General features: G+C 35.8%; 1 protein-coding gene across 2 annotated transcripts in view; it reads left to right on the top strand.

Moving 5' to 3' along the window:
* Positions 1-26,628, top strand: part of TTC21B (tetratricopeptide repeat domain 21B) — a 100,853-nt gene that overhangs the window by 18,812 nt on the left and 55,413 nt on the right. The window contains exons 10-15 of one of the 2 annotated variants that reach the window (XM_027866205.1): positions 6,642-6,739; positions 7,060-7,260; positions 12,307-12,433; positions 14,192-14,349; positions 18,887-19,108; positions 24,254-24,492. In XM_027866205.1, the coding sequence (XP_027722006.1) occupies positions 6,642-6,739; positions 7,060-7,260; positions 12,307-12,433; positions 14,192-14,349; positions 18,887-19,108; positions 24,254-24,492 (1,045 nt within the window). The remainder of the gene's footprint in view (positions 1-6,641; positions 6,740-7,059; positions 7,261-12,306; positions 12,434-14,191; positions 14,350-18,886; positions 19,109-24,253; positions 24,493-26,628) is intronic. The other variant, XM_027866206.1, reaches the window with a different exon arrangement.

Genomic DNA, 26,628 nt, shown 5'->3' on the forward strand with positions numbered 1-26,628 from the left:
ATACTGTGTATCAGATTTATGCTAAGCATTGGAAATTTAAAACTACAAAGTAATCTCTGCTTTTGCCCACAAGGAGTTTATTATGGGGAAGTAACATGTACACAGATAGAGAGATAGGCAATAGATGACTATTCCTAAATTATCCATCTGCCTATTATAGTCAGACCACTGACGTGTTTGGGCAAAGATCAAAATTAATACAAAATTTGAAGAATAGAAGTGAATAAAAAATATGTTGTGTAATTAAAACAATTCCTACCTGATTTATTTAAACAAATTGTTGACTGGAAAGTGAGAAATGGATGAAGAAGTAATAGTAACACCAGTTAGAGTAAATTCAAACAGTTGTTTAACTGATGTTGATTCAGTAAGCATTTATACCAAGCATTGTGCTAGGCACTATGGAGAAAAGAAAAAAAAAAGCCATCCCTGCTCTCAAGGTGTTTATATTCCATTGGGAACAAAAACATGTACACAAAAAAATTAAATGTAAAATTTATGCAAAACACAAAGTAATTGTTGGAGGCAGGGTATTAGCAGTTGGGGAAAACAGGTTCACCTTCTGTTTTGAAAGGTCTCTCTTGAAAGAAGCCAGGATTTCTTTGAGACAGAGATGTGAGGAGAACATGCATTCTGGACATAGTGAATGAGCTGGGCAGAGGCACAAAGATGACAGATGGAATGTCCTATGTGGAGAACAGCAAATAGGCTAGTCTGACTGGAACATAGAATGAAGGGAGATGAATAAGGTGCATTAAGTCTGAAATGGTAGGCTGAAGCAAGATTGTGAAGGGCCTTCAGATCTAAGAATAGGTATTTGTATTTGTATCCTAAAGACAAAGGGGAGCAACTTTACTTTCTTGAGCAAGGTAGTGATGTGGTCAGACCTTTGATATAGAAATATCAGTTTTGCACATTTGTGAAAGATGAAGTAGAGAGTGGATTGGATACAAAGAAACTAATCAGGAGGCTATTTCAATAAATAAATGACCAAAGAGAAAGTGCATTGGACTTGAAATTGGTTAACCTGGCATCAAATCCCATCTCTGCTACCAGTAACCTGTATGACATTGAACAAACCATTTCTTTCCCACCATTAGGCCTGTTTCCCCATCTGCACAATAAGAGTGTTTAAACTAGGTAATTGGCAAAATTCCTTCCATCTCTAACATAATCTAACAAATTATATAGTCCTGGTCTCCGGTTTCCACGCCTGTAAAATGGAAATGTGAGCTATTAAGTTTTCTTTCCTCTTCAAGTGACTAGAAACAAATATATCCTAAAATGCATCTTAGTGAAAAAACATTTGACTTACTTGCCAAAGAGAGAGATTTGACAGCCAAGGATAAAACTGATTTAGAATATACTCATTTCTAAAATCTAATTAAGAAAGATCGTTAAAGACTATAAGTACTATTGCCTTATAAAAGGGTAAGAAGTAGTGGAGGGAAAAACCAATTTACCAAAAAGAAAAAAATTTTCCTGAGAGCATTTAAGGATGAAGCTGGAAGATTGTCAAACAGGAAATATGAAAAAGATTTGCATTTTATAATTTTTCACCTTTGAGATGATTGAAGACACCACCTTTGAACTACCGTCCTGAATTTGCTTGTAGAAGAAGTGAAAATAGCACCGAAGATGAGAAAAGCAACTGGACTACACAGAGTTTATGCAGATGAAGTCAATGAATTGATTCACAAGTTACCTGAAGAGAAGGAATATAGCAAAGGTCTAGGATAAGAAGTCTTAGAAAATAGTGTCTAAAGGAGCAGCTACCAGCCCATATTCCTATCTTCTCTCTAATTTTTTTTGTCAGAATAATCTACATATGAATTGAAGACAAGATCATCTTTAGTTAGAAGTGAATAGTAAGTCTTTCACAGGTGATATCCTCTAGTAGGTTATAGCTTTATCATCATGCAATTGACTAAATGATACAGAGATTACTGGCTTCCACAGTGCTTATTGTTAGTTGAGTAAAAAATTGCTTATTATTTGTTGAGTATAAAAAATATTGATTCTGTAGAATAAAATATTGCCTTAAAGAGTTTCTTCCAGCAATACGTCTCTCATGAATGTCAAAATCATATATTATTTGTTGAATGTCTAATGATACAATAGAGATAACCTTATTCAACCCTCTGATCTTTAATATTAAGGGATACAGAAAACAAGGGTATAAGTTTATATATGTTTATCAAAGCATTCTGTAACAGTCTTATTCAAGGAGGGAAGTCCTTCAGATGGTCCTGTTTGCAAATGACATCAAGGCCCAGAACAGTGCATATCCACCTAATTGAAGTTGATAATCACTCAAGTTTGCTCTAAAATATTAATACACACATTTTTATTTGTTTATTTATATATATATATACATACATACATATATATACACACGTATACATACATATGCACACACAGAGGATCTTTTGAAGTAGTTAGACAGAGAATGCCTTTTGTCCCAACAATGATATTCAATTGAATCAACAATCTATATAATTTATATAGTTTATAACCTTAGCTAGACACTGAAAATGAACAGAGTCAATCTCAGAATTGAAAATGAAGATGAGAAACAATTGGATCACCTTTGAGAAGTTGAACCTTTTTTTTTCAATGATCCAAATTTTCTCCCCAAAACAATGTGTCGTCTTTTTAATATACATTAGTTTAATGTGTATTTAACAAGAATCTAACACATTACAAAAGAATTACAAAGGTGAAGCAGTGTAAAGTTGTGATTAGAGAAATGTATAAGCTAAAAATATACCAATTACATGACTAGAACAGAACTTTTCCATTAGCATCCTTGAAGCATCAAGAGAAAGTGAGGAAGGCCCCTGGCATGTTGAGGGGAACCCCGTGTCAAATTTATGAAAAGACAAGAACAAGAGTTAAAAAGACATGGTTAGATTGTCTATCATTGGAAGAAATAGCTATGTCAAGGAAACCACAGACCCATTTGAGTATTTCAGAATATTAAAAATCCTTTGATGTTTTCCATATTAGAAAAGTCTATAACTTCCCAAAATGCAATTATTAGTTCTTAATTTGTATTAAGAAAAGTTCTGTGTTTTACATTTCGGGTACAAGCCTTCCAGGGACAGATTTATTAAATAATTTTCATTCTAAATATCTCTGCAGAGAGAAAATCCAGAGGGAAATCCATTATGCCTTTTCATATCTCTCAACCAAAGCCATTTTCTTCATGCAATTTATAGTATTCCCCCCAAAAAGACAGAATTCCACAGTAAGAAAACATAGTAACAAAGTTCAGGTAACTACCCTGATTGATTAAAAAAAATAAGCAGAACTTTTGGTGGACCCTGATAATTGTTTTCCTAAAACCATCTAGTCCTGCTTTAATTACTTCCTTTAAGGATTCTCTTTTCCACCTTTTAAAAATTAGGTGAGCTCCAGAGACATTTCTGTTAACTGAATTATTAAGAGTTCTTCATTTTGATAGTCTGATCATTACTGTAACCACTATCCTGGTCTGATCGGGCCTCTTCGTTTAGAAACTGGCCTTTTGATAAGAATGATGTAAAAAGATTTCAGTACAATAAATTGTTTCAGGATAGCTAAAGAAAGACTAATATGTGTCAAAATTATATGTGATTCACTGAATAACACAACAACAGAGATAACCTTGTCCAACCCTTTAATCTTTAATAGTAAGTGATATGGAAAATAAGGTCATCTGTCTGTATGTGCTTTTCAAAGGACTTCAGACTAAAGTAAAACGTTATTTTGTCATATTTTGCCAAAAGAGGAAATAGGGTGGGCAGTGTCTTATTACTTAGCTTCCACAAAAGTAAATGGTATATACTTTGAGATATTAGAATACTTCATAAAGAGCTATAAAGAATACAATTCTTTTTAAATTAGATTGAAAAGATTGTTTGGAGAAAATAATATTGTATTAACTTGTATGCTGAATGAAAGATGCAGTGAATGTTTAAATACATTTAAGGATATTGCAAGCAGTGATTTTACCAAGTATATGGAAAATTACTAATACATATAAAGCCTTGCCAATAAGTAGAGGCACCTTATTCACTACTACTAAGGTAGTTAGGGAGCTTTAATCACAAATTTGCTTAAAGATTTGGAACTGCTTTTGTTTTTATCAAACTTCCATAAGGTTCTCTAAATATTTATGAATAATGCATAGACAGAACTGTATACTTTTTTCTCCAGGCATTCCTTTTTTTTTTTGTTTTTGTTTTTGTTGAGCACCTATCAAGATGAATGCAATTTAATTGAACATTTATGATGGAAAGACTCAACAAAATGATAGTTTACTCTGATAATTCTGAAATTATTATCTCCCCACTGGATTTACTGGCCCACCTTGGCCCAGGAGAGAGATCAAGCAGCATGCTGCTTGTTTCATATTTCCCCTCTCCAGACTTTCCTACTCATGCCAGTCATTTGCCTCTTCTCCCGTGAGCTTCACTTCATCTTGATATGTCAGCCTACCTGATCCTACTAGCTGTTCTTTATTGCCTTCTGGGTCATCCTTTCCCTTTTCTTTATTTTTTTTTATTAATTTATTTTGATTTAACAATAATCATTTCCATATGCTTTTGAGTTTAAAATTTTTCTCCCCCTTCCTCCCCATCACCCTCCCCAAGACGGTGCACAGTCTGATATAGGCTATACATTTACATTCATATTAAACATTTTTACATTAGTGATGTTCTAAGTAGAAATTAAAACCAATAGGAAGAACCATCAGAAAGAGGAAACAAAACTCAACAGAAGAGAAAAAAAATAGCAATTCAACTTCCACAGTTCTTTCTTTGGATGTGGATAGCATTTTCCATCACAAGGCCTCTGGAGATGTCTTAGATCCTTGTATTGCTGGGAAGGGTTAAGTTTATCAATATTAGTCATCACATAACATGGCTGTTATTGTGTATAACATTCTCTTGATTCTGCTCACTTCACTCAGCATCAGACCACACAAGTCTTTCCAGGTTTTTCTGAAGTCACCCTGTTCATCATTTCTTATAGCACAATAGTATTCCACTACATTCATATACCACAACTTGCTCAGCCATTCCCCAATTGATGGACATCCTTTCAATTTCCAATTCTTTGCCACCATAAAAGGAGCTGCTATGAATATTTTTGTACATGTGGGTCCTTTTCCCATTTGTATGATCTCTTTGGGATGGCCCTAGAAGTGCTATTGCTGGGTCAAAGGGTATGCACATTTTTATAGCCCTTTGGGCATAGTTGCAAATTGCTGTCCAAAATGGTTGGATCATTTCACAACTCCACCAACAATGTATCAGTGTTCCAATTCTCCCACATCTTCTCCAACATTTATCATTTTCCTGTTTTGTCATGTTGGCTTTCTGATAGGTGTGATGTGGTACCTCAGAGTTGTTTTGATTTGTATTTCTCTAATCAACAGTGATTTAGAGCATTTTTTTCATATGAGTATAGATGGCTTTAATTTCTTCATCTAAGAACTGTCTGTTCATATCCTTTGACCATTTATCAATTGGGGAATTTGACCATTTACCAATTGGGGAATCCAGGCTTTTCTAATTAGGTTATTTTTTAAGAGAAGCAGAATGGTCTTGGGATCTGGAAGATCTGTATTCAAGTATTGATTCTGATGTATGATAGCTGTGTGACCATCAGTAAATCATATATCCTCTCGATGTCTTTAGGCAGAACTCTTAAGACTAGATAGTGATATGCTCGTAAATATTTAACAACCATTTGGGAGCAGGGTGGGGAGGGGTTGGGGGAGGAAGGAATGTACCCAAGATGTGCTTTTAAATTCAATCTGCATCATTGATGTTTTCTTTATCACTTTCTTAAGTCTAGACAGTCAACAAAACGATAAATCAAGCCTCAGTGTGTAGCATTGGATGATTTCTGAGGATATGCTCAATAAGTCAATACTCACATTGACATTTTAAGAAGCTAGAGCCAATAAGAGCAGACTATAGCACACCCCTGATTATAGACAAGTTGGAGAGAGTTTTCCTCATCAGAAGTTCACCCGCATTGATGAAATCACAGGTCCAGACCAAAGTAGAACTACTGAGCTAATAGAAAAATGTAATAGTTTTGAGTAGCTTTCTTTCTGTTTTAATTTTTTAAGAATGTTTCTTTCCTCTTTTTCTCTATTCTATCTAACCAACAAAAGGAGATAATTTTGGAAGGCGATTATGTGGAGTAGAAATCATGTGTGGGCATGCATTTGCAGGTTTCTTTACATATACTCTGCTATATCCAAGTCATTTTGGTTGAAAGAAACTTTCCATTTTTATATGATAGTTGATGGGAAAATAGAATTATAGGCATGTATAGCATCTGGCTATGGTCCCTATCTATGACTTTCCTTTCAAAATACTCCAAGGAACCAAGTATAGCCAGAATTTGTTCCCTGTTTTGTCAATTCTGTAAGCTCTAAATTCTGTTCTACAAAACTTGAATTGTGTATACATTGTGGCAGAAAATAGGAGATGATATTTATTTTATTATTTTTCATCTAATCCTTTAATTCCTTATAATTAAACAGTAAAGGACATTTTAAAATGATGTTGTTTGGGTTAACTTTATTTTGGAGATATTACTAAAATGATAATAAGTTTGAATGATTTTCCCTTTTATAGGAATTATTCGATGTCAGCTAATAGAAGGGCATTTACAGGATGCAGATCATCAACTTGAATTCCTTAATGAAATTCAGCAGTCCATTGGGAAGTCTGCAGTAAGATATTTTTTTTTCAGCTAGGTACTTGTAATTGATAATGCAAAACAAATAGAAACTTGAAAATGCAAAACTTAAAATCAAACTTTTTATCTAGTAAAGACACCATTTTAAAATGCATAATAGTTTTTTTTAACATCAGGTAAGTTCTTTATTTACCTATATGCAAAATTAGATATGACTTAAAGATTTTTAAGTTCACATATGGAAGCTAATGATTATATTAGAGCATAAAAATTACACATTAATAGCATTTTATATGTTTATTCCAGGTCTCAATCAGGTACAGTATTCCTAAATAAAACTACTTATTCTTTTAGGAACTGACCTATTTGCATGCAGTACTAGCCATGAAGAAACATAAACGACAAGAAGAGGTTATTAATTTGTTAAATGATGTCCTGGATACACATTTCGCAAACTTGCAAACCTTACCCCTTGGTGTACAATACTTTGAAAAGTTAAATCCTGACTTTTTATTAGAAATTATTACAGAGTATCTAAATTTCTGTCCAGCTCAGGTAAGTAATATTGGTTCCTTTTTTTTTTTGTTAATGACTCAACTGAAACTTTGTAAATATCTTAAAGAGTATCTAGCCTACCTATGTCTGTGAAGTTCATAGTAAAGCTGAGCCCTAGTGTCTAAAGTAATGCGAAACATATAGCACTGAGTAGCTGGTGCATTCCACTTGAGCTATTGGGAAAATCTCTCTACAATCTCAGTAGTTAATGGGAAGTCTACTGGCTTCTATTCCTTAGTGGTGGTGGTAACCTCAGGAGGAAAGAATTTAGAAGGGCCTTAACAATGTTCCAACAGCAGTAGTTTTGGGAACATAACAGAATGAATGGTAAGAATACCATTGGGGCTTCAGACTTTATATTGATAGACCGCATATAAACTGAATGCCCATTGTGTACTGGGATTATTTCTTATTAAGCATTTGTCTTATATTTTTATAAGCCCTTTAAGAGCAGGGACTGAGCTTTTCTTTTTTAACCTTGTATCTCCTATACCTAACACAATGCAGTATACAGAAGAATTGAATTTAATACAGACTTTAAAATGCTAATTCCAAAATGCCCAACATGAAATGTAGTTAGTGTAATCTGAACTCGCTATCCCAGAGCCAGGCAGGATGCATCACTTACTCTGGGTTTAAGAGTAGGTACCCCGAGCATTTGAGGTCATAAAAAAGAAATTCCTGTAAATCTGGGAGTGGTTTTGTTCAGTGTTATTGGTTATGTGAGAAGAAGGGTAATGGGATAAGGTAGAAATCTCATGAACTCTTACTTTTACTTGAACTAGACAAAAGAGGATTCAACACACACACACACTATTTAGTGTAGAGATATAGTAAATTTAAGAGGATCACAAGTGGGCAGTGGGAAAATGGTGTTTAAGAAGGATGGTAGAAAGGAAAAAGAATAGTCATGAGTGAAACTCAAGCTTTGTTGGATAACAAAGGAGTATTAAAAGAGAAAGAAAGTAGTGCTAGAAAGAACTAGCACTCAAGAGTCTGATCTGATTAATTGAAAAAATAACTAGTGTAATATAAATGACAAAACTACCTAAATTAATTTACAGATCCAGTGCCTTGCCAATCACACCACCATAGGGTTATTTTAGATAACTAAACAAAATAATAACAAAATGTATGTAAAAAAATAAAAGGTCAAGGATCTCAAAGGAAATCATGAGGGGGCAAAATGTAGGAAGGAAGGGACCTAGAGTACCAGATCTTATATGAGGCTACACAGCAGTAATAATTTTTTAATTGGTATTACATTAAAAAAATTGATCAATGAAACAGAAACAGATTAGATACATAATTCCCAATATCAAAGTGTTCAAATCAACCCCCAGACACCAATTACTGGGGAAAAGCACTTCACCATTCATCAAAAACTGCTATCAAAATTAGGCTTAGAACAACATATCAGCCAGTATCTCTCAGAGGTAAGACTTTAACCAAGGTCTTCTTCACTGCAAGGCTGGCTATGCACTACACCACGTTGTATTTCTGTACAAATAAGACAGAATTCATAGATTCATAGAAACTGAGAAGATTTTTATAGATTGATGCCTAGAATGAAGTGAGAAGTACTGGGAAAACAATTATACCATGTCTGCAACACTTTATAGGGAAACAACTATTTTTTTAAGAACTCAACAAGAAAAAGAGCAACATTGAAACAAATATCCACTGAAGAGAGAGTAGAAGGAAGTTCAGAAGGTCAAGGCAAGCAAAGCAGGGCAATGTTTTAAATCAAGTTAGACTTAATGTGTACTTTAAAAGCAAGTCATTAGTGGATAAACATTTATTAAGCTCCTACTGGGCACTGGGCATTGTGCTGATCACTAGGGATACAAATAAATATAAAGACAATCCTACAGGGGGTTAGGGACGATGAGGGAGAGTTCCAAAGAAGTTCAAAAGCAGTGTAGCTGGTGAGGAATAGGAAGAAAAACCTGGGCTGCTCCCATTATTTAACTAGAGGCCCTGGGGCCCATGGCCCTGCTGTCAGAGGGTGAAAGGCTATGGATGAGATGGGAGGACTAGCAGATTCAATCTTGCAGCATGTTGAGTTTCCTGAAGAAGGAAGGCATGATGGAGAGATGCAATAAAGCCGAAAAGCAATGCAGATGGAAAGAAATGGGAGTTCATTATAACCTTTTTTTATGTTTTTTGGTATGTGGGAATGTTTATGTTTGTTAATGTTCATTAAATTCATAATAAGAATTTTTTAAGAGTAAAGGCATAGAGATAGGAATGAGCATTTGATTTGCTTAAAATAATATGAGATAGTCCAGCTGTGTTCCGTTCTGAGTACCACATTTTAGGAGAGATATTGATGAACAGCTAGAAGAGACCAGCCAGAATGGTGAAGGTACTTAAAGTCATGCCATATAAAGATCTATAAAAGAAACTGTTGATGCTTACATGAAAAAAGTCAAGGCCACAATGGTGAGTAGGAAGGTAGGAATGATACCTGTCTTAAAATACTTGACAGGCTGACATATAGGAAAAGGATTAGACCTGTTCTGTTTGGTGTCACAGAAGGCAGAAGTAAGAATAGTGGTTGGAAGTAGCAAAAAAGCAAGCTTAGGCTTGATGAAAGAAAACACTTGCTAGAAATGAGAAGTTATCCAAGAGTGGAATGGACTTCCTTGGAAGACAAATGGGTTCTCTCTCATTGAAATCTTCAGTTAAAGACTTGATTTGTGTGTTACTTTATCGATGGGATTCTTGTTCAGATATGGACCAGATAACCCCTGAGGTCCCTTCTAACTCTAAAATTCCATGAATATATCCCTTTAAAGGAGATAATTATTGTATTTTGATCAGGTTTTACATTTTTTAGAAGTCCTAGTTGCAGTTTAAGCTTCAATAGCTTATTATTACTAAGTTTGTTATTAAGGCTTAAATGGTACTAAGACTTTTAGGATAGTATGTTAGATACAGATTTGGTTTAATGTTATCTTATATATCGTATATATTATTATTGATCAATCATTAAACACTTATTAAGTGCCTGTTATTTGCCAGCTACTGTGCTTAAGTGCTGGGCGTACAAAAAAGAGGCAAAAGACAGTCTCTGCTCTCATGGAGCTTATAATCTAATGAAGCAGACAACATGCAAATAAATATATACAAAGCAAGCTATATATGGGATAAATAGGAAATAATTAACAGAGGGAAGGTACTCTAATTAAGAGGGGTTAAGGAAGGTTTCCTGTAGAAGGTGGGATTTTACTTGAGAGATCAGTAGATGGAGAAGAAGAGGGAGAGCATTCTAGGCATGAGGGACAGCCAGAGAGAATGCCCAGAGCTTGTTCGTGGGGCAGCTAGATGGAGAGTGTCATTGGATCAATGAATACGTTTTGAGAGGCAAGGTTTAAGAAGACTGGACAGGTAGGAGGGGGCCAGGTTATGAAGGACCTTGAATGCCAAACAGAACATTTTGTATTTGCTTCTGGTGGCAATAGAAAGCCATTGGGGTTTATTAAGTAGGGGGAAGACCTAATTGGACCTGTGTTTTAGGAAAATCACATTAGTTGCTGAATGGATTGGGGAGCAACTTGAGTCAGGAAACCCCACCAGCAGGTTATTGTAATAAATCCAAGTGTGAGGTGATGAGGGCCTGCAATAGAGTAGTGGCAGTGTCAGAGGATAAGGGGAGGGGACATATTAGAGAAATGTTGCGGAGGTGAAGTCAACAGATCTTGGCAACAGCTTAGACATGGGGAGGGTGAGAGATAGTGAGGAATTCAGGATGATTCCTAGGTTGGGAGCCTGAGGAACTTTGAGAATGGTATTGCCCTCTTGCAGTACTTCTTAAACTGGGTCACGACCCTAGGTCACTGAAAGGGAAGCCCTGCTGTACAGTAATAGGGAAAGTAGGAAGTGGGGAAGCTATAAAAGGAAAAACAATAATTCTGTTTTGGACATAATGAGTTTAAGATGTCTACTGGACATCTCATTTAAGATACAATTAATTTCAAAGTATTAGATGGCCATACAAAAAGACAAAATAACACCTATAGCAAGAATTAGGAAACCACCTCCATGAGGAAAGTAAACCTCATTTCAGACATAGTGAACTATTAACATATAGTGCATTCTACCTTCCATTCTCTATAAAGACTAAAAGCTTCTGAGTTCTTCTAAAATTAATATTCACAGTACCTCCAAGTAATAATTGTGTTGGTTAACAAAAACTCATATTTTAAGCTCTTTAACATTTGCAAAGTACTCTCCTCGTAACAACCCCATCTTTACTGATGAGGAAGCTTAGACAATGAAATATAAGTCATTTGTTCATGATCACCTAACTGGTAATTGGTTGAGACTGGATTCAACCCCATGTCTTCCAGCTCCAAGTCTAACTAGCTAAGAATGAAAAAATGTTTTAGTCTAAGGCGGTGTTGAGGCTAACAATCTGAGATTTTAGACTCAGGTTGCTTTGATTCAAATTAGTTGTCAATATTTCCTAGATATCTTTATCCAGTCATTCAACAAATTCCTTGCATAAAGCTGTACTTTATGAAATTATGTTAACTAAGTAGAACTCTTATTCACATAACATCCTTATGGAATTGGGGAGCCAAATAAATGACAGTATTTAACCAAAAGCATTCTTTGAATCTGTGTAAGAATATTTTTTTGAAAAATGTTAGATTAAAATGAAAGATAGTATTGCATTATGTGTAGAAGGCTGGCCTCAGAGTCAGGATGACTTAGGTTTATGTCTCACCTGACATACTGGCTTTGTGAACCTAGGTAAATCACTGAACATTTCAGTCACTGTCCCAGACAAGGTTCTAAGACTATGTAAGTCATGGATCTGTGTTAGTAGAATTCTTCATCTGTATCTCCCTACAGTGATGAAATCACAGTTATGAACCCTCCCCCCCCAAAAAAATTCCCAACCAGAATGAAATGTGTGTGTGTGTGTGTTGTCTGTACTTCTCTCAGAGAGAGAATGAGGATGTGTGCATTCTGTTGGGGAAAAGCTGTTATGAAATCATGGTAAAAGGTAATCATCTAATTTGTTTTTATTGTTAGCCTGCAAGCCCTGGACAGCCTTCTCCGCTTCTCAGACATTGTGCTTCAGTCTTGGAGACTATTGTAAGAACTGTACCAGGTCTTCTGCAGGCTTTTTTCCTAATTGCAAAAGTGAAATATTTATCGGGTAATGTATATCTTTAAAATTAAACTTCTTTTAAGTGATGTTTTGCTCATTATAATATTGACAAAGTGGGTGTTTAAATGGGTTAGATAAATTATATGGTTATCCTTCATGTGAATATATGTATGTATATTTGATTCAAATTAAATTAAAGTAGTGCAGTATTTCCTCTCTTGGAGTATTCTTTTTTTATTTTTTATTTTTTTTTTATTTTTAGGCAATTGGGGTTAAGTGACTTGCCCAGAGTCACACAGCTAGTAAGTGTCAAGTGTTTGGTCTGAGGCCAGATTTGAATGCAGGTCCTCCTGACTCCAAGGCCAGAGCTCTATCCACTGCACCACCTAACTGCCCCTGGAGTATTCTTTAGATTTTATTAAGTAATGTTAATCATTGACCATAAAATAGACTCTTGGAAAAACACAGTCATGCCAGACTAAAGACTGTGAATAAGTACATTAAGTCTAGATTGGTATTTCAAATGCAGGACAGTTGTGACCACAAGCATTGTTTTTTAGACATTTGGAATTCATTAAGTAGTTACTTCTTTGATTAGCTTTTTAATCTTCTGAAGATATCACAGTTATCACAGAAGATAAGTATAAGTATAAGCATAGGTAGCATTTAATATGTCTTTTTATGCTCCTGCACATATTTGGATGCTAAATAAAAATTAATTAGCCCTGATATGCCCTTAGGAAAGAAACTAGTTTTAAGGAGCTTACCATCTAATATAGTAATTTTTATTTTGTGGAATAGAAAGAGCACTGAACTGTGAATCAGCAGACCTGATTGCAAGTTCCAGCTCTACCACTACTAAGTAGCTCCGTGGTATACTGCCAGTCACATAACTTCTTTGGGTGTCCATTTTCTCTTCTGTACAAGTGAGAAGGTTTTCAATAAATTAGTGGTTTCCAATGCAAATGGAAAGTTTTGAGTTTCAGCAAATTTTTTCAGTACTTTTCAAATTTCTGTCTTCACAATGATTTTAAATTACATACTCCTTTGACCAAACTTAGAAAATTCATTTTGAAATCCCTCGACTAGATGCTAAGATTCCTTCTGGGGTACACTCCTTAATTGCTTATTCAGTTCCATTGTAGAGTTGTTGGATGATGTTATTTTCATTGAGCTACTTTTGTACAATAAAACTGAGGACTTATGTTACTCTGGCTTATTTAGTTAGTATTTTTTATTTATTTTAAGAATTAATATAAATTAACTACAATCTAGTGATACCTCATTTAATGAATTTTCTTGGAATCAAGCTCATTTAATTAAAAATAGCTATATTACTTTGGTACCATTTCTTCCCTCCAAAAAACAAAAACCTTTGCATGATGTGTTCCAGCTAAAGGAGCATTTGAGTGCAGCAATGAAGGGCAAAAATATTTTTCCTAAACTGTTCATTTGTAAACAGGGTCAGTGCTAGATAAAACTGTCTTCAGTATCCCTTGACTCCTAGAATTATCACCAATCTGTTACCTTCAGGCCAAACTCTAACCTTTTTCCCTTATCAGAACTGAAAAGGAGCTGATAATAGTTATTTATGTTTATCTTTTGACTAACATGAATTAAAGATAAAGTTTTATAACAATGAACTCTAGAGCAAAGCTAACCAACTTATGGCTTTGTCTCTGTAAGAACTAAGAGAACTAACCATCCAGAGATATATTTGAAGTAGCAATTGTCTCCTATAGAAATATTCCTAAGTACTTAATTGCTTAAATTATGATTTACTTTGAGGTTTGTTTGCATTACTAGGTGATATTGAAGCATCCCATAATAACCTAAAGCATTGCTTGAAACAGAATCCTTCCTATGCAGATGCTCATCTTCTCATGGCTCAGGTTTATTTGTCTCAAGATAATTTTAAATTGTGCTCTCAATCTCTTGAACTTTGTCTGAGTTACAGTTTTGAGGTGAGTTCTCCAGACTTAAATGGGTAAGACTACTACTCTTCATGGAACTTAATTAAATTTTTGAGGATTATTTAATTTTAACACAAATTTTTTCACTTATAATTTAAATTTACTTTATATATTTTATTTTAGAGTGAAATGAGAGCTGTTAAAATTTTTCAGACCTCTTAAGCCATAGAAAAATGGTGACAAATCCTATCACTGATTTTGTATATTGACTAAGAAATTTTGAATTGTGGTATGATGTACTTTGTAGAATGTCATAGTTAAATGCTATTTTGTCATTTTGAACATCAGCACATGGATTAAAGGTGTAGGTATGCTATATTTTTATCTTGGCTGCTTACATATAATTATCCTCTAATGTTGTGTCCTTTGACATTCAAAGCAAAGTTCAGATTCTTCTTAAACTAATTTCAAAGGAAAAGGCTACCTTCATCATGTGCTCATGTAGAGATTCCAGAATCTCCTTGTAATAGTGACTCATAGAATCATAAACCATTTTGGTAAAGCCTCAAAGTTACAGATATAGGCTATTTCATAGGGCAACTGAGAGGTCTCTCACATCCTCACTCTTCTAAACTCACTGGACCTTATTTTTCATTATTCTGGGCATCTTCTTCACTGGCTTTCTTATGTCTCAGCATTGTCTGAGTTACTCCTCTGTATACTTACTTCCTTAGGGGTCTTTGCAGTTTCCACCTAGAAACCTGTCTCATGTAACTTTTATACACAGAAGTAGTATCAAAAGGTGTTGGAATAAAATGTGCAGTAAATTTTTGGATAGAAAAATAGACTATAATTAGCCATATATTGTATTCCTAAACTCCTCCCCCCCAAAAAATTTTTTTGCTCATTGTCCAGAAACTCAGATGATACTTGAATACTATGAATGGTCTGTGATTTTATTCATGTGGGTGTTCCTTTCAATACAAATGACAATATGTTTTCATCTTGTTCCTGCCTTTGTTGTACAGTAAATCTTTCATAGAGTTGCTCCATTAACACATTTACCCTAAACAAAAAAAAGCCCTAACTTTTTTTTTTAAATAAGGGATACAAATAAAATATACCATCAAGATTGTTCATTTCTGTTTTCCTTCTTGCTCTGTGATTGACCAGCACTGCCTTTTCTGATTGTTCTGCTATCTTTTTCTCTTTTATTCTAATACATAAGTCATCACTGTTCACATGGCTCCATTCTTAGATTACTCCCAGCATGAATCTTTCCATTGCCCTTTGAGTTAGTTATAATTTTATTCTTTTAAGATTATGTTATCATTCCTATTAAGATTAGCTGCTGGACAGTGTGCATATTGGTAAATTTGAACTTTCCAAAATTCAACACAGCCTGATCTCAGTTTTAGATCCCACTCATTCTCTATCTGAAGGATTATCCATGATATGCATGTTGGGGCAAATTTCTACATTCCTGGTGATGTCCTTTTTTCATTTACTTTGTTTTTTGGTGTGAATGACTATATCAGTTTCCTTCAAATTACAATGGAGTTAACTGGGGAGACTTTGTAGTGTTTCAGGTACCTCTTCACATAGGAACATTTGGAGAACTTTACCATCAATGGGAAATATTTCTGTTCAGATTTTACATAGGATATCTTCCATGATTCTGGTGAACACTTTGGGTTGAGTACACCACTCCATTTCTATATTCATTAGAGACCATTGAACAAAGTAACTTCTGCAGTCATGTCCATTGTGGAGTATTGTGTACTTTTGAAAAAAGGTGGAATATAGTTTATCTGAGAAGAGCTTTTAAAACTGCATTTTACTCTCCTGAGCTGAATGATTTTTTCCCTTGTGCAGCAGATACTTCTCTTTATGAAAAAAAAATATGTTTACTGATGCCTTTTTTCTTTCAGTCATTTTCTAATCTCCCTCCAAAATGAACCTTCTTTTGTGACAATTCAAGTATTTGTTTATTATTTTCTATGTGCCAGGCATTGTGCTAAAGGGTGGGAATACAAAGAGAGACAAAAATAATTCTTGCCTTCTAGGAGTTCACAGTCTAATGAGGACGGGGAAGGTAGAACAACAACATTAAAAACAACTCTGTAGAAACAGTATATATACAGGATAAATTGAATAAAATCTCAGTAAGAAGGCATTAATACTAAGAGGGAATCAGGAAAGATTTCCTGTAGGCACACCAGAAGGCAGAAATGAAGAGAGAGAACATCCCAAGCATGGGGGTCCACCGGTAAAAATGCATAGATGGTGTTGTACAAGTAATAGCAAGGAAGCCAGTGTCAACTAGAACAAAGAGTAAAATATAAGAAGATTAGAAAGATAGGAAAGGACCAGGTTACAAAGGGCCAACCAGAGTATTATCATTGATCTTGTAGATAATAGGGAGGTGCTGGAGTTATTGAACAGAGGGATAACGTGGTCATAACAGTGATTTAAGAGCTCTCTTTGATTACTTAGTGGAGGATGGACCGGAATAGGAAAAGAGTTGAGTGGCAGTGAAACCAACCAGAAAGGTATTGCAGTATTCCAGGTGTGACATGATTTAAGGGGAGCACCAGCATCAGAGGAGAGAAAAAGGATACCAGCGATGTTGTGAAGGTAGAAATCACAGGCCATGACAATATATTGGATATGGTGGTGAAAGACAGTGAGGAGCAGAGGATAGCACCTAGGTTGTGAACCTGGATGACAAGGAGGATGATGGTGCCCTTGACAATAATAGGGAAATTAGGAAGAAGGTAGGATTTGGGGGAGAAATAATGAGTTCATTTTTTGGACTTGTTGAACTTAAGATGTCTATAGGACATCAAGTTCAAGATGTCTCCTATGCAATTGGAGATGCAAGATCCAAAGTTAGGAGAGGTTAAGGCTAGATAAATAGATCTTAGAATCATCTATATAGAGATGATAATTAAAACCTTGGGAGCTGATGAGATCAGCAAGTGAAATTGCATAAAGGAAGAAGAGGGTCTAGGGTAGAACCCTCTAGGACATCCATGTTCACAGGAGCTGCATGGATAAAGATTTAGCAGAGGAAATGGGGGAGCAGTCCTCCAAAGAGGTCAGGTTCTCCTCCTCAGGTAGGAGAACTGGGAGGAAACCAGAGAGAACAGAGTATCAAGGAGGAGCGACTCAAGCTGCAAAGAAATCAAGAAGGATGAGGATTGAGAAAAGGCCATTAACTTTGGCAGTTAAGAGATGATTTTTGGAGAGTTGTAATTTTGGAGAGTTGTTTCAGTTTTCATTGAATGTTAAACTCAGAAGGCAGACTGCAGGCAGTTAAAAAAAGAAAGGAAGTTGAAACCAATTATAGATGTCCTCAAGGAATTTAACCAGGAAAGGAAGGAGATATGAAAGATGATAGCTAGTGGGGATGGATGGATCAGTGAGTCAATATTTTTTGAGAATGGGTGAGTCATGGACAAAGAAAAACAGTTAAAACAAAAACATCCAGTACAGTACCTATGTTTGACAGTGTATAGAATATCCTGTGCTAATAGTCCAAATCTGTCTGCTATGAAATTAAGAAGTATGTTTCATTATTTCTTCTCTGGGTACCTGCATTGATTTTTCCATTGTTCAAGTTTCAACTTACTTTTTGTGATTTTATTTTTTCATTTACATTGTTGTAATCATCTCTCATTATTTTTATCAGTTCATATAGATTTCCCATCTTTCTCTGAATTTCTCAGATTTGTCATTTCATACTGCAAAATAATATTGTTACATTCTTTTATCTGTTTTTATACCCATTCCCCAATCAGTGAGTAAACAATTTATTCCAGTTCTTTGCTGTCACAAAGAGGGCTACCACAAAGAGGACTCCAGATGTTTCTCAAAATCAATAAATGCAACATAATCTTCTATTTCTGTAGTTCTCAGTCATCTTTATGATCATAAAAAATACACTCTGCTTTAGCAAACTGCCTATGAAAGTTCCTCATACTCCCTCATGATTTCATTTGGAATGTCGTCAATGTATGCATAAACTGTTCTCATAAGGATTTTATATAGAGATGAGAAAGCAGATAGATGGGTCAATAGTTGTTAATGTCTTCTCAAGTAACCTTAAGTAAAAGCATTGTGCATGAGCTTTTTTATGCCTTTTTTTTAACTTTCCTCTCTTTGAAATATCTTGAGATTTTATCTTTAAGACCTTTCAAAATTATCACCTCCAGCAGACTTTTTTGTGTACTTAGCTTCTTTACAGCCCATAAAAATCAACAGCAGTTTATGAGTAATAGTTATATTAAAGGTTGTTGGAGGCTTATGTTTTTAGTCTTTCCGAAAATGAAAGTAAACTGTCTTATTGCTCTGTAGGCGAAGGACATTTGGAGATCCTCAGTAGTAATGGTTTTCTTATATTTATCTTACTTAAATGAATAACAGTATAAAAATGAAAAAGAGGAAGGAAATAAATCTCATAAGCAAATAAGTACATGTAAACATTATACTTTCCTAAATGATTTTGTTTATCTTAAATGTGTATTGTCATTTTAGCATTTTAAAATTATCTCCAAATAATTAAAGCATGTCAAAATATTTTCAGGTAAGAGAATATCCCTTATATCATTTAATAAAAGCCCAATTGCAGAAGAAAATGGGACAAATAGCAGAAGCTGTTAAAACTTTGCATATGGCAATGAGTTTACCTGGGATGAGAAGAATTGGAGTTTCAAAATCTAAATCCCAGAAGTCTGAAATTGACGCAAGTCATCGTTTGTCAATCTTTCTTGAGTTGGTAGATGCTCATCGCTTAAATGGAGAACAGGTAGGTAGAGATATAATTCAGAGAATCTGCTCAGTAGTGTTATTTGTTAGTCTTACTTAGTAATAAGCACAAAGCAAGGATCATCCTTTTCTACCAAAAGAGTCAAGAAAAAAAATTTTTTTATTGCCTTGAATTAGAACCACCTGCACTTGATTTTAGGGAGAAGCTTACTCAGTATCCTGAGTAATTTTTTTTTGGATAATAGATTTAGAGCTGGAAGGAGTCTCAGATGCCATGTAGTCCATTCTTTCATTTCATAGGTGAGGAAACTGAGACCTAGGGAAGTTAAATAATTTGCCCAAGGTCATACAGGTAAGTCAATGTCAGACAGGTAAGTCAATGTCAGACAGAATTTTATCCCAGGCCCTTTTACTCCAGAACTCATATTCTTTCCACTATTATCACACTGCATCTTACCTAAAAGCATACTACTTTTATTGTTATTGTTTTTTGTTTTTTTTTTTAGCTAGGCAGTGGGGTTAAGTGACTTGGCCAGGGTCACACAGCTAGTAAGTGTCATGTGTCTGAGTCCGGATTTGAACTCAGGTTCTCCTGAATCCAGGGCCGGTGCTCTATCCACTGTGCCACCTAGCTGCCCCAGCATACTACTTTTAAATAATGTGAGGACAGATAGGATCACTATACCGTCTTGGCTGCTATTGATTAAACAAACTAATATTATAATGTACCTATGATATTCAGTTCCACAAATGCTTACTTCCCTATTTGTTTTGAAGACATCACCATCCTTTGTTCTTCCTGGTTGGCATCCTGAAAGTTATCCTTAACTCTTCATTCTCCCTCACCCGACATAACTAATCAGTTGCCAAATCCTGTCTTTCTCTCCTCCTCAACTCTTGCCCTCATATTAGGGGACTTGAACATACATATTGATACTTCCTCAAACACCTTTGCCTCATAGTTCCTCAACTTGATCATTTCCCATGGCCTCTTCCACCTTGTCTCAGCTACATGGATCTTGCCTTCATCCACAAATGCTCTACTTCCAGGTTTATGAACTTTGAAATTCTCTTATCTGATTGTAATCTGTTGTCATTCCCTCTGCCTTGCAACTCCAAATCCTGTTCTTCATTTTCACTTTTCTTTCCTAAGCCATCACCCCTGCACTGGCTTTACTTTCCTCCATTTCTTATACTGATCTCATGGTGAACCAGTTCAATTCTACATTGTCCTTTTCTCTTAAATCCCTTGTCCTTTTATCCTGTCATCAATGTGCTCTACCAAGCCTCAGCCCTGAATTACTCTTACCATCCAGTGCCTTTGCTTCGACTTACTCACTGCCAAATGAAGCTGGAGAAAGTCACAAGACCATCCTGACTGAATCCATTTCAAATTTATGTTACATAAACTCAACTGGGCCCTCACTGCAATAAGGCAATCCTTTTGTTCCTCTCTAATTGATTTACTGACCTACTAACCACAGTAGCTGATTGTTCTTTGTCCCCTAAACTCTCTGAGATTCCTGCTTCTTATTTGACTAAAAAAAATTGAGTCTGTTCACCAAGATGTTCCTCTTTTCTCCTCCTCTTCAACTCATGTCTCCCAGATGCCTCCTGCCACTGTCTCCACCTTCACTCCTATTTCACATAATGAGATGGCCCTTCTTGCCAACATGAACAGGTAATCCCATTCTATCCTGTCTTCTCCAGAAGATTGCCTCCTCTATTATCTTCACTCTTTCACTTCAATCTCTCTCTATTGGCTGCTTCACTACTGCCTACAAACATGCCCATGTCTTTCTCATCCTCAAAAAATCCTAATTTGATCTGTTCTTCTAACTATTGTGCCATAGCTTTCCTCTCTTTTGTGGCTAAATTCCTTGTGAAGACTGTCTACAATAAGTGCCTCCACCTTCTCTTCTCTTACTCTTTCAAGTCTAAAGTCTGGCTTCTGACCTCATCATTCAACCAAAATTAGTCCTTCCAAATTTACCAGTGATCTCTTTATTGCCAAATCCAATGATCTTTTCTCAATTTTCTTTCTTCTTGACCTTTCTGCAGCCTTTTACACTGTCAGTCACCCTCTTCTCCTTGATACTTTGTGCTCTCTAAATTTTCATAACACTACTCTTCTCCTATGTATCTGACCACTTCTTCTCAGTCTTCTTTACCATATCTTCATCCAGATCACATCCATTAAATATGTGGATGACCTCTGTGTCAGGCCCTCTTCTCTTATCCCTCTTATACTGTTTCACTTGGTGAACTCATCAGCTTCCATGGATTCAATTACTCTTTCTATGCTAATGATTCTTAAATCTGCTATTCAGCTCTAACCTCTCTGCTGACCTCCATTCTCACATTTCTACCTGCCTGTTTCTTGAATTGGATGTCTTATAGACATCTTAAATTCAGCTTGCCCAAAAACAGATTCGTTATCTGGGTTAAAATAGAAACTTTCCCACAAAATCCTTCTTTCTTTCTCACTTCCCCATTAGTGACAAGGGTACCGCTGTTCTACCAGTTCCTCACATCCACAATCTAGGTGTCATACTCAACTCCTCACTGCTTTTCAACCCCCATATCCAGTCTGTTGCTGAAGACGATTTTGGCTTTGTAACATCTCTAACATACACCCTCCTTCTGCCCTCTGACATTGCTACCACCCTGGTGCAGGCCCTCGTAACCTCATGCCTAGACTCTTGCTATAACCTACTGCTTGGTCTCCCTACCTTCAGTCTCTCCCCACTGTAGTCCATCCTTAACTCAGCTGCCAAACTTATCTTCTTAAAGCCTAAGTCTGAGTATGTCATCCCTCTAATCAATAAACTCAACTGACTCCCTATCACCTATAGGATCAAATATAAAATTCTCTGTTTTCCATTCAAAACCCTTCATGATCTAGCACTCCCCACCCCTCCCCCTCACCTTTCTGGTCTTCTTACACCTTCCCCCCTCCTCATGTACCTTTTCAATCCAGTGACACCAGCCTCCTTGCTATTCCTGGCACAAGACACTTCATCTGCTGACTCCATAAATTTTCATTGGCTGTCTGTCATGCCTAGAATTCTCTTCCTCCCCAATTCCATTTCCTGGCTTTCCTGTATAGCTTCAAGTCCCAACTAAAACCCCCACCTTCTGCCAAAAGCGTTACTATCCCCCTCAGTGCCGGTGCCTTCCCACTTTTGGTTATCTCCAGTTTATCCTATATATATGTGTGTGTGCATATATGTACATATGTATGTGTATATACACACACATATGTATATATGTATATACATATATGAATATATTATATGTGCATTGTTTGCATGTTATCTCCCCCATTAGACTGTGAGCTCTTTGAGAGTAAGTATTGTCTTTTGCCTTTCTTTGGATCCTTAGGTCTTAGCAGAGTGTCTAGCTAGCGCATATTAGGTGCCTAATAATTGTTTAATGACTATCATTTCTACCTCCGCATGTCTTGCATCTGTTCTTACTATTTACACAGTGACTACTTTAGTTCAGACCCTCATCACCTCTTACTTAGATTATTACAAAAAAGTCTCCTAATTCCTGAATCATTTCTTTCCATTCCATTCCATTTTCTGCACAGATAATAAATTGCTTTTCTTTAAGCACAAGTCCAACTGTGTCACCCTAACTTCTTATTGTTCCTCACACTCTGCATTCCATCTCACTTTCCCTGGGCTTTATACTTGTTATTGCTGTCTGACATAAATTCCCTCTTCTCCATCTTGTAGAATCCATTACTTCCATCAAGTCTCAACTTAAGTTTCATATTGTACATGAAGCCTTTTATGATTCCCCCACCAACTGATGCCTTTCTTCTTCCAACCATCTTGTATTTATTTTGTATTCATTCTGTTTATTTTTGTATATGTACGTGTTGTTTCACTTGATAGGATATAATTTCCTTGAGGGCAGGAAGGTAGTACAATGGATAGAGTGCAGGGCCTGAAATGAGGAAGACCTGGGTTCAAATTCCACCTCATACAATTATTAGCTGATTAGCCAAATCATTTAAACTCTATGGGATTCAGTTTTCTCATGTATAAAATGAGGAAATTGGGCTTAATGGCCTCTAAGATTCCTTTTAGCTCTAAATCTGTGATGGAATGATGCTTTGGTTTTTTTGTCTTTATGTTCCCAGTACTTAACACAGCATCTGGGAAATAGTTGGTATTTAAGAAATGGTGCTGAATGATTGATTCCTTTGTCCTAAGTGTCCTAAGATAGAATCCCTTCCCTTAGCAAGCTGATAGTCTTTAGGAAGTTAATATAATAAAGATGCTATAAACCTAAGAATATATTAGAAAATAATAACTAGGAGATGTACTGAGATATACCTATAACAACAAACATATTAAACAATCTTTTACTCATGGCTTATAGTGTGTGTAGTATAAGAATCAGTTTGTGCTGATTTTATTTTGTTTTGCTTTGTTTGGTTCAGTGTTGTGATTTCAATGGTCTAGGGAACTCTTGGTGTATAAACCTCTTAACCAATGCAGATTTTTACTCTAATTTACATTTTTAACTTACAGCCTTAGAGAATTGCCTAGGACATTTAGAGAGTAATTAACTTAATTGTCACACATGCAGTGTGTATTAGAGGCAGGACATGAACCTTGGTCTTTTTGACTCAGAGGCTTCCCTCCATCCACTGTATCTATCCACTGCCTCACATACCAGTTTTAAAAAAAAAAATACTATTTCGCTGGATATTACTGTTTAGAAGTTCTTTTCTGTGCTTATTCTCGATCTCCTTCCCTCACAAGGAGATTCCACACATTGTCCTTTTCTCAGATTTCCAACATCATCTTCACCTGTCTATCACAGATTACCTAGTTTACCATTTCACTGAATTCATGCCATCTGGTGGGAACTCCTTTAACTTCCTTACTCCACTCCTCAGTATCATCACTGTATCTCCTTTCCTTTCTGACTGTCTCAGAGGAAGAAATATTCCATGTCAGTCTTTCTGTTATTTTTTTGTGGGGTGTGTGAACAACTTGTCTTCTTTTCATCCTCTTATTCTGACATCTTAAATCAGTCTTGTCCATGCATTATTTATACAATTTAGTCTATATCTCTTATCCATAATTGGATATGTTTCCCTTCTGGTGTACATATATTTATATACATCTTTGCTTGAGATAATGTTTTCATTTCATCTGTGTAGCATGAAGCAGCAAAAGTTTTGCAAGATGCCATCAATGAATTTTCTGGAACGCCTGAAGAATTGCGTGTTACCATTGCTAATGCAGACCTAGTTCTTGCCCAAGGAGAGGTTGAACGAGCCTTAAGCATGCTCCGAAATGTCACACCAGAGCAGCCTTATTTTGTTGAAACCAAGGAGAAGATGGCAGACATTTATCTAAAGCATAGAAAAGAGAAAAAATTATATGTCAGCTGCTACAGGTAAAAGTTTATTTCAGTCTTTTTTAAATTATCAAGTGGTCACTAGAAATTAATTTCTCAAGTGTTTTTTCCCTCAGGCAAAGTCTTCCACTAGTAATCTTTCCCCATTCTTCCTTCCCCATGGCTATATTTTCCCCAACCCCAATTTTCCTTTATTAATAAGTTCATTTATGACAAATCTTCCTATGGCTAACCTTACTTTCCAAAATCCCACTACACTTCAGTTCTATACCCTGAGTTTTTTCCTTGCAAATCATCACTGATAGGAAGTTTTCTAACATGACATAAAACTTTTTAAAAGGATAATAATTCTATGGCCATTGCAATTCAAAATAGTATAGTAATGCTTCAGTTATCTTAGATGTCAAATTCCAGCACCTAAATAACCATGTATCTATAAGAAGGTAAAACAGGTTCTGGGTACAACCAGCAGTAAGAAGTGCTAAATAACATTTTAAATCAGTTTGTCAGCCCAGAAGAATGGTGTGTTTTCATTGACTAGTGATAACTGTCAAAACTAAACTCTAAGCATGAGACCTAAGAAGTATGGAATAAACACTAGGAAAAGCCAAAAGGAGGGAAAAGAATAGGAGGTAGGAGAAGCAGGAGAGGGCTAAACTGGCAACCAATTTTACAGGTAGTAGTGGGCATGGCTAAGAGACCAACCCCATAGAAAATAGAGGTCACATGCAAGAAAAAGGGGAAAGCATTTCATCCTAGAAAAACACAACCATTTAGAAGGATTCAGGGAAAGGTCACTTTAAAGTCACAGTGTCGCCAGTAGCTTTTAAAAGCTATTGCTCAAATAGAATACGGTATTTTTTTTTAAAATGAGAGTGCTGGATCACCAATAAATGTTTAATGTACTCTGTTTACTAAAGTAGAGAAGTATGGAATCAGTTTTGGAAAAAAAATTCACCAACATTTTAAAAATTTTTTCAAACTTATTACTCCAAAAGTTTAATTACCTGGAAAACTCCTTCATCAGGATAAAACTAGAAAACAACATTTTGATTTGCATAATAATATAGCAGTATATTATCACATATATTAATATTTGGAAGAGGGAACCCCTGGTCAGGGGATCTTTTAGCAGTCTGGTGAAGCGTATGCATGTAAATTCATAAAATATATAGGATTACAAAGGAAATACAGTTATCCAATATTTTTTAAAACAAGTTCATAAACCCCAGGTTAAGAACCCTTATGTAGATGATAAGAAGTGCTACTATTTGTGGACGATATTAACCTATTGCTTGAAACTCCAAAATGGCAGTTGCAGGAGATCTGTGATTACTCATAAGATCTGGCTAACAATCCATTTGAAAAAAAAATGAAATGAATGAAAAATGCCTTTTGTCCAGAGTTTTATACGTAGCTAGATAAGGAATATATCAGTACACATATTTGAGAAAGTCATTGCAGATGTACAATGATATGGGCCCAGGATTGAGTTAGAGGAATAGAGTAGATTAGGTTGCATTTAGGAAAATGCATGGTGCTTTTAATCATTTAAAGCTTTACCCTAACACAATGACCCATTTTTTTAAATGCATATGTTCTCCTAGCCACAAACATATTATTTAGAATCTCTGAACATCATGTTCTGTGAATCATCAACATTGCCCAAAGGGAATTCCCCAAAGGGAAATGGGGACATGAATGGTGGGCACAAACAGGATGCAGCATATTCCTGGTGGCAGCCTGCGCTTAACCAGTGATATAAGGGACTGGTAGGAGAAAGACATGTGAAATCATGTATGAAGGAGGGATAACACATAGATAGCCAGAGTACTCTTCTTACATCTAAGAAATGTGAAAAAGACCTAGAGAGAGTCTTTCAGTATATTGGGGGTGGATCCTCTGTGGAAGATTTATTGGAAAACAAGAATACACAGTATGAGAAGCCATGGATGAGTTGTAGTGTGCACTGATGAAGAGAGTACCCACATTAGTGAAATCATGGATCCAGAGGCAGCAAGGTGGTGCAGTGGATAGAGCTCCAGCCTCAAAGTCAGGAGGACCTGAGTTCAAATCCGGTCTCTCAGACACGCCACACATAACACGTACTAGCAGTTTGACCCTGGGCAAGTCACTTAACCCCAATTGCCTAGCAAAAAGCAAAAAAAGAAAAAA

The sequence above is a fragment of the Vombatus ursinus genome, unplaced genomic scaffold (assembly GCF_900497805.2).
Source record: "Vombatus ursinus unplaced genomic scaffold, bare-nosed wombat genome assembly UNPS02014779.1, whole genome shotgun sequence".
Lineage (NCBI taxonomy): Eukaryota > Metazoa > Chordata > Mammalia > Diprotodontia > Vombatidae > Vombatus > Vombatus ursinus.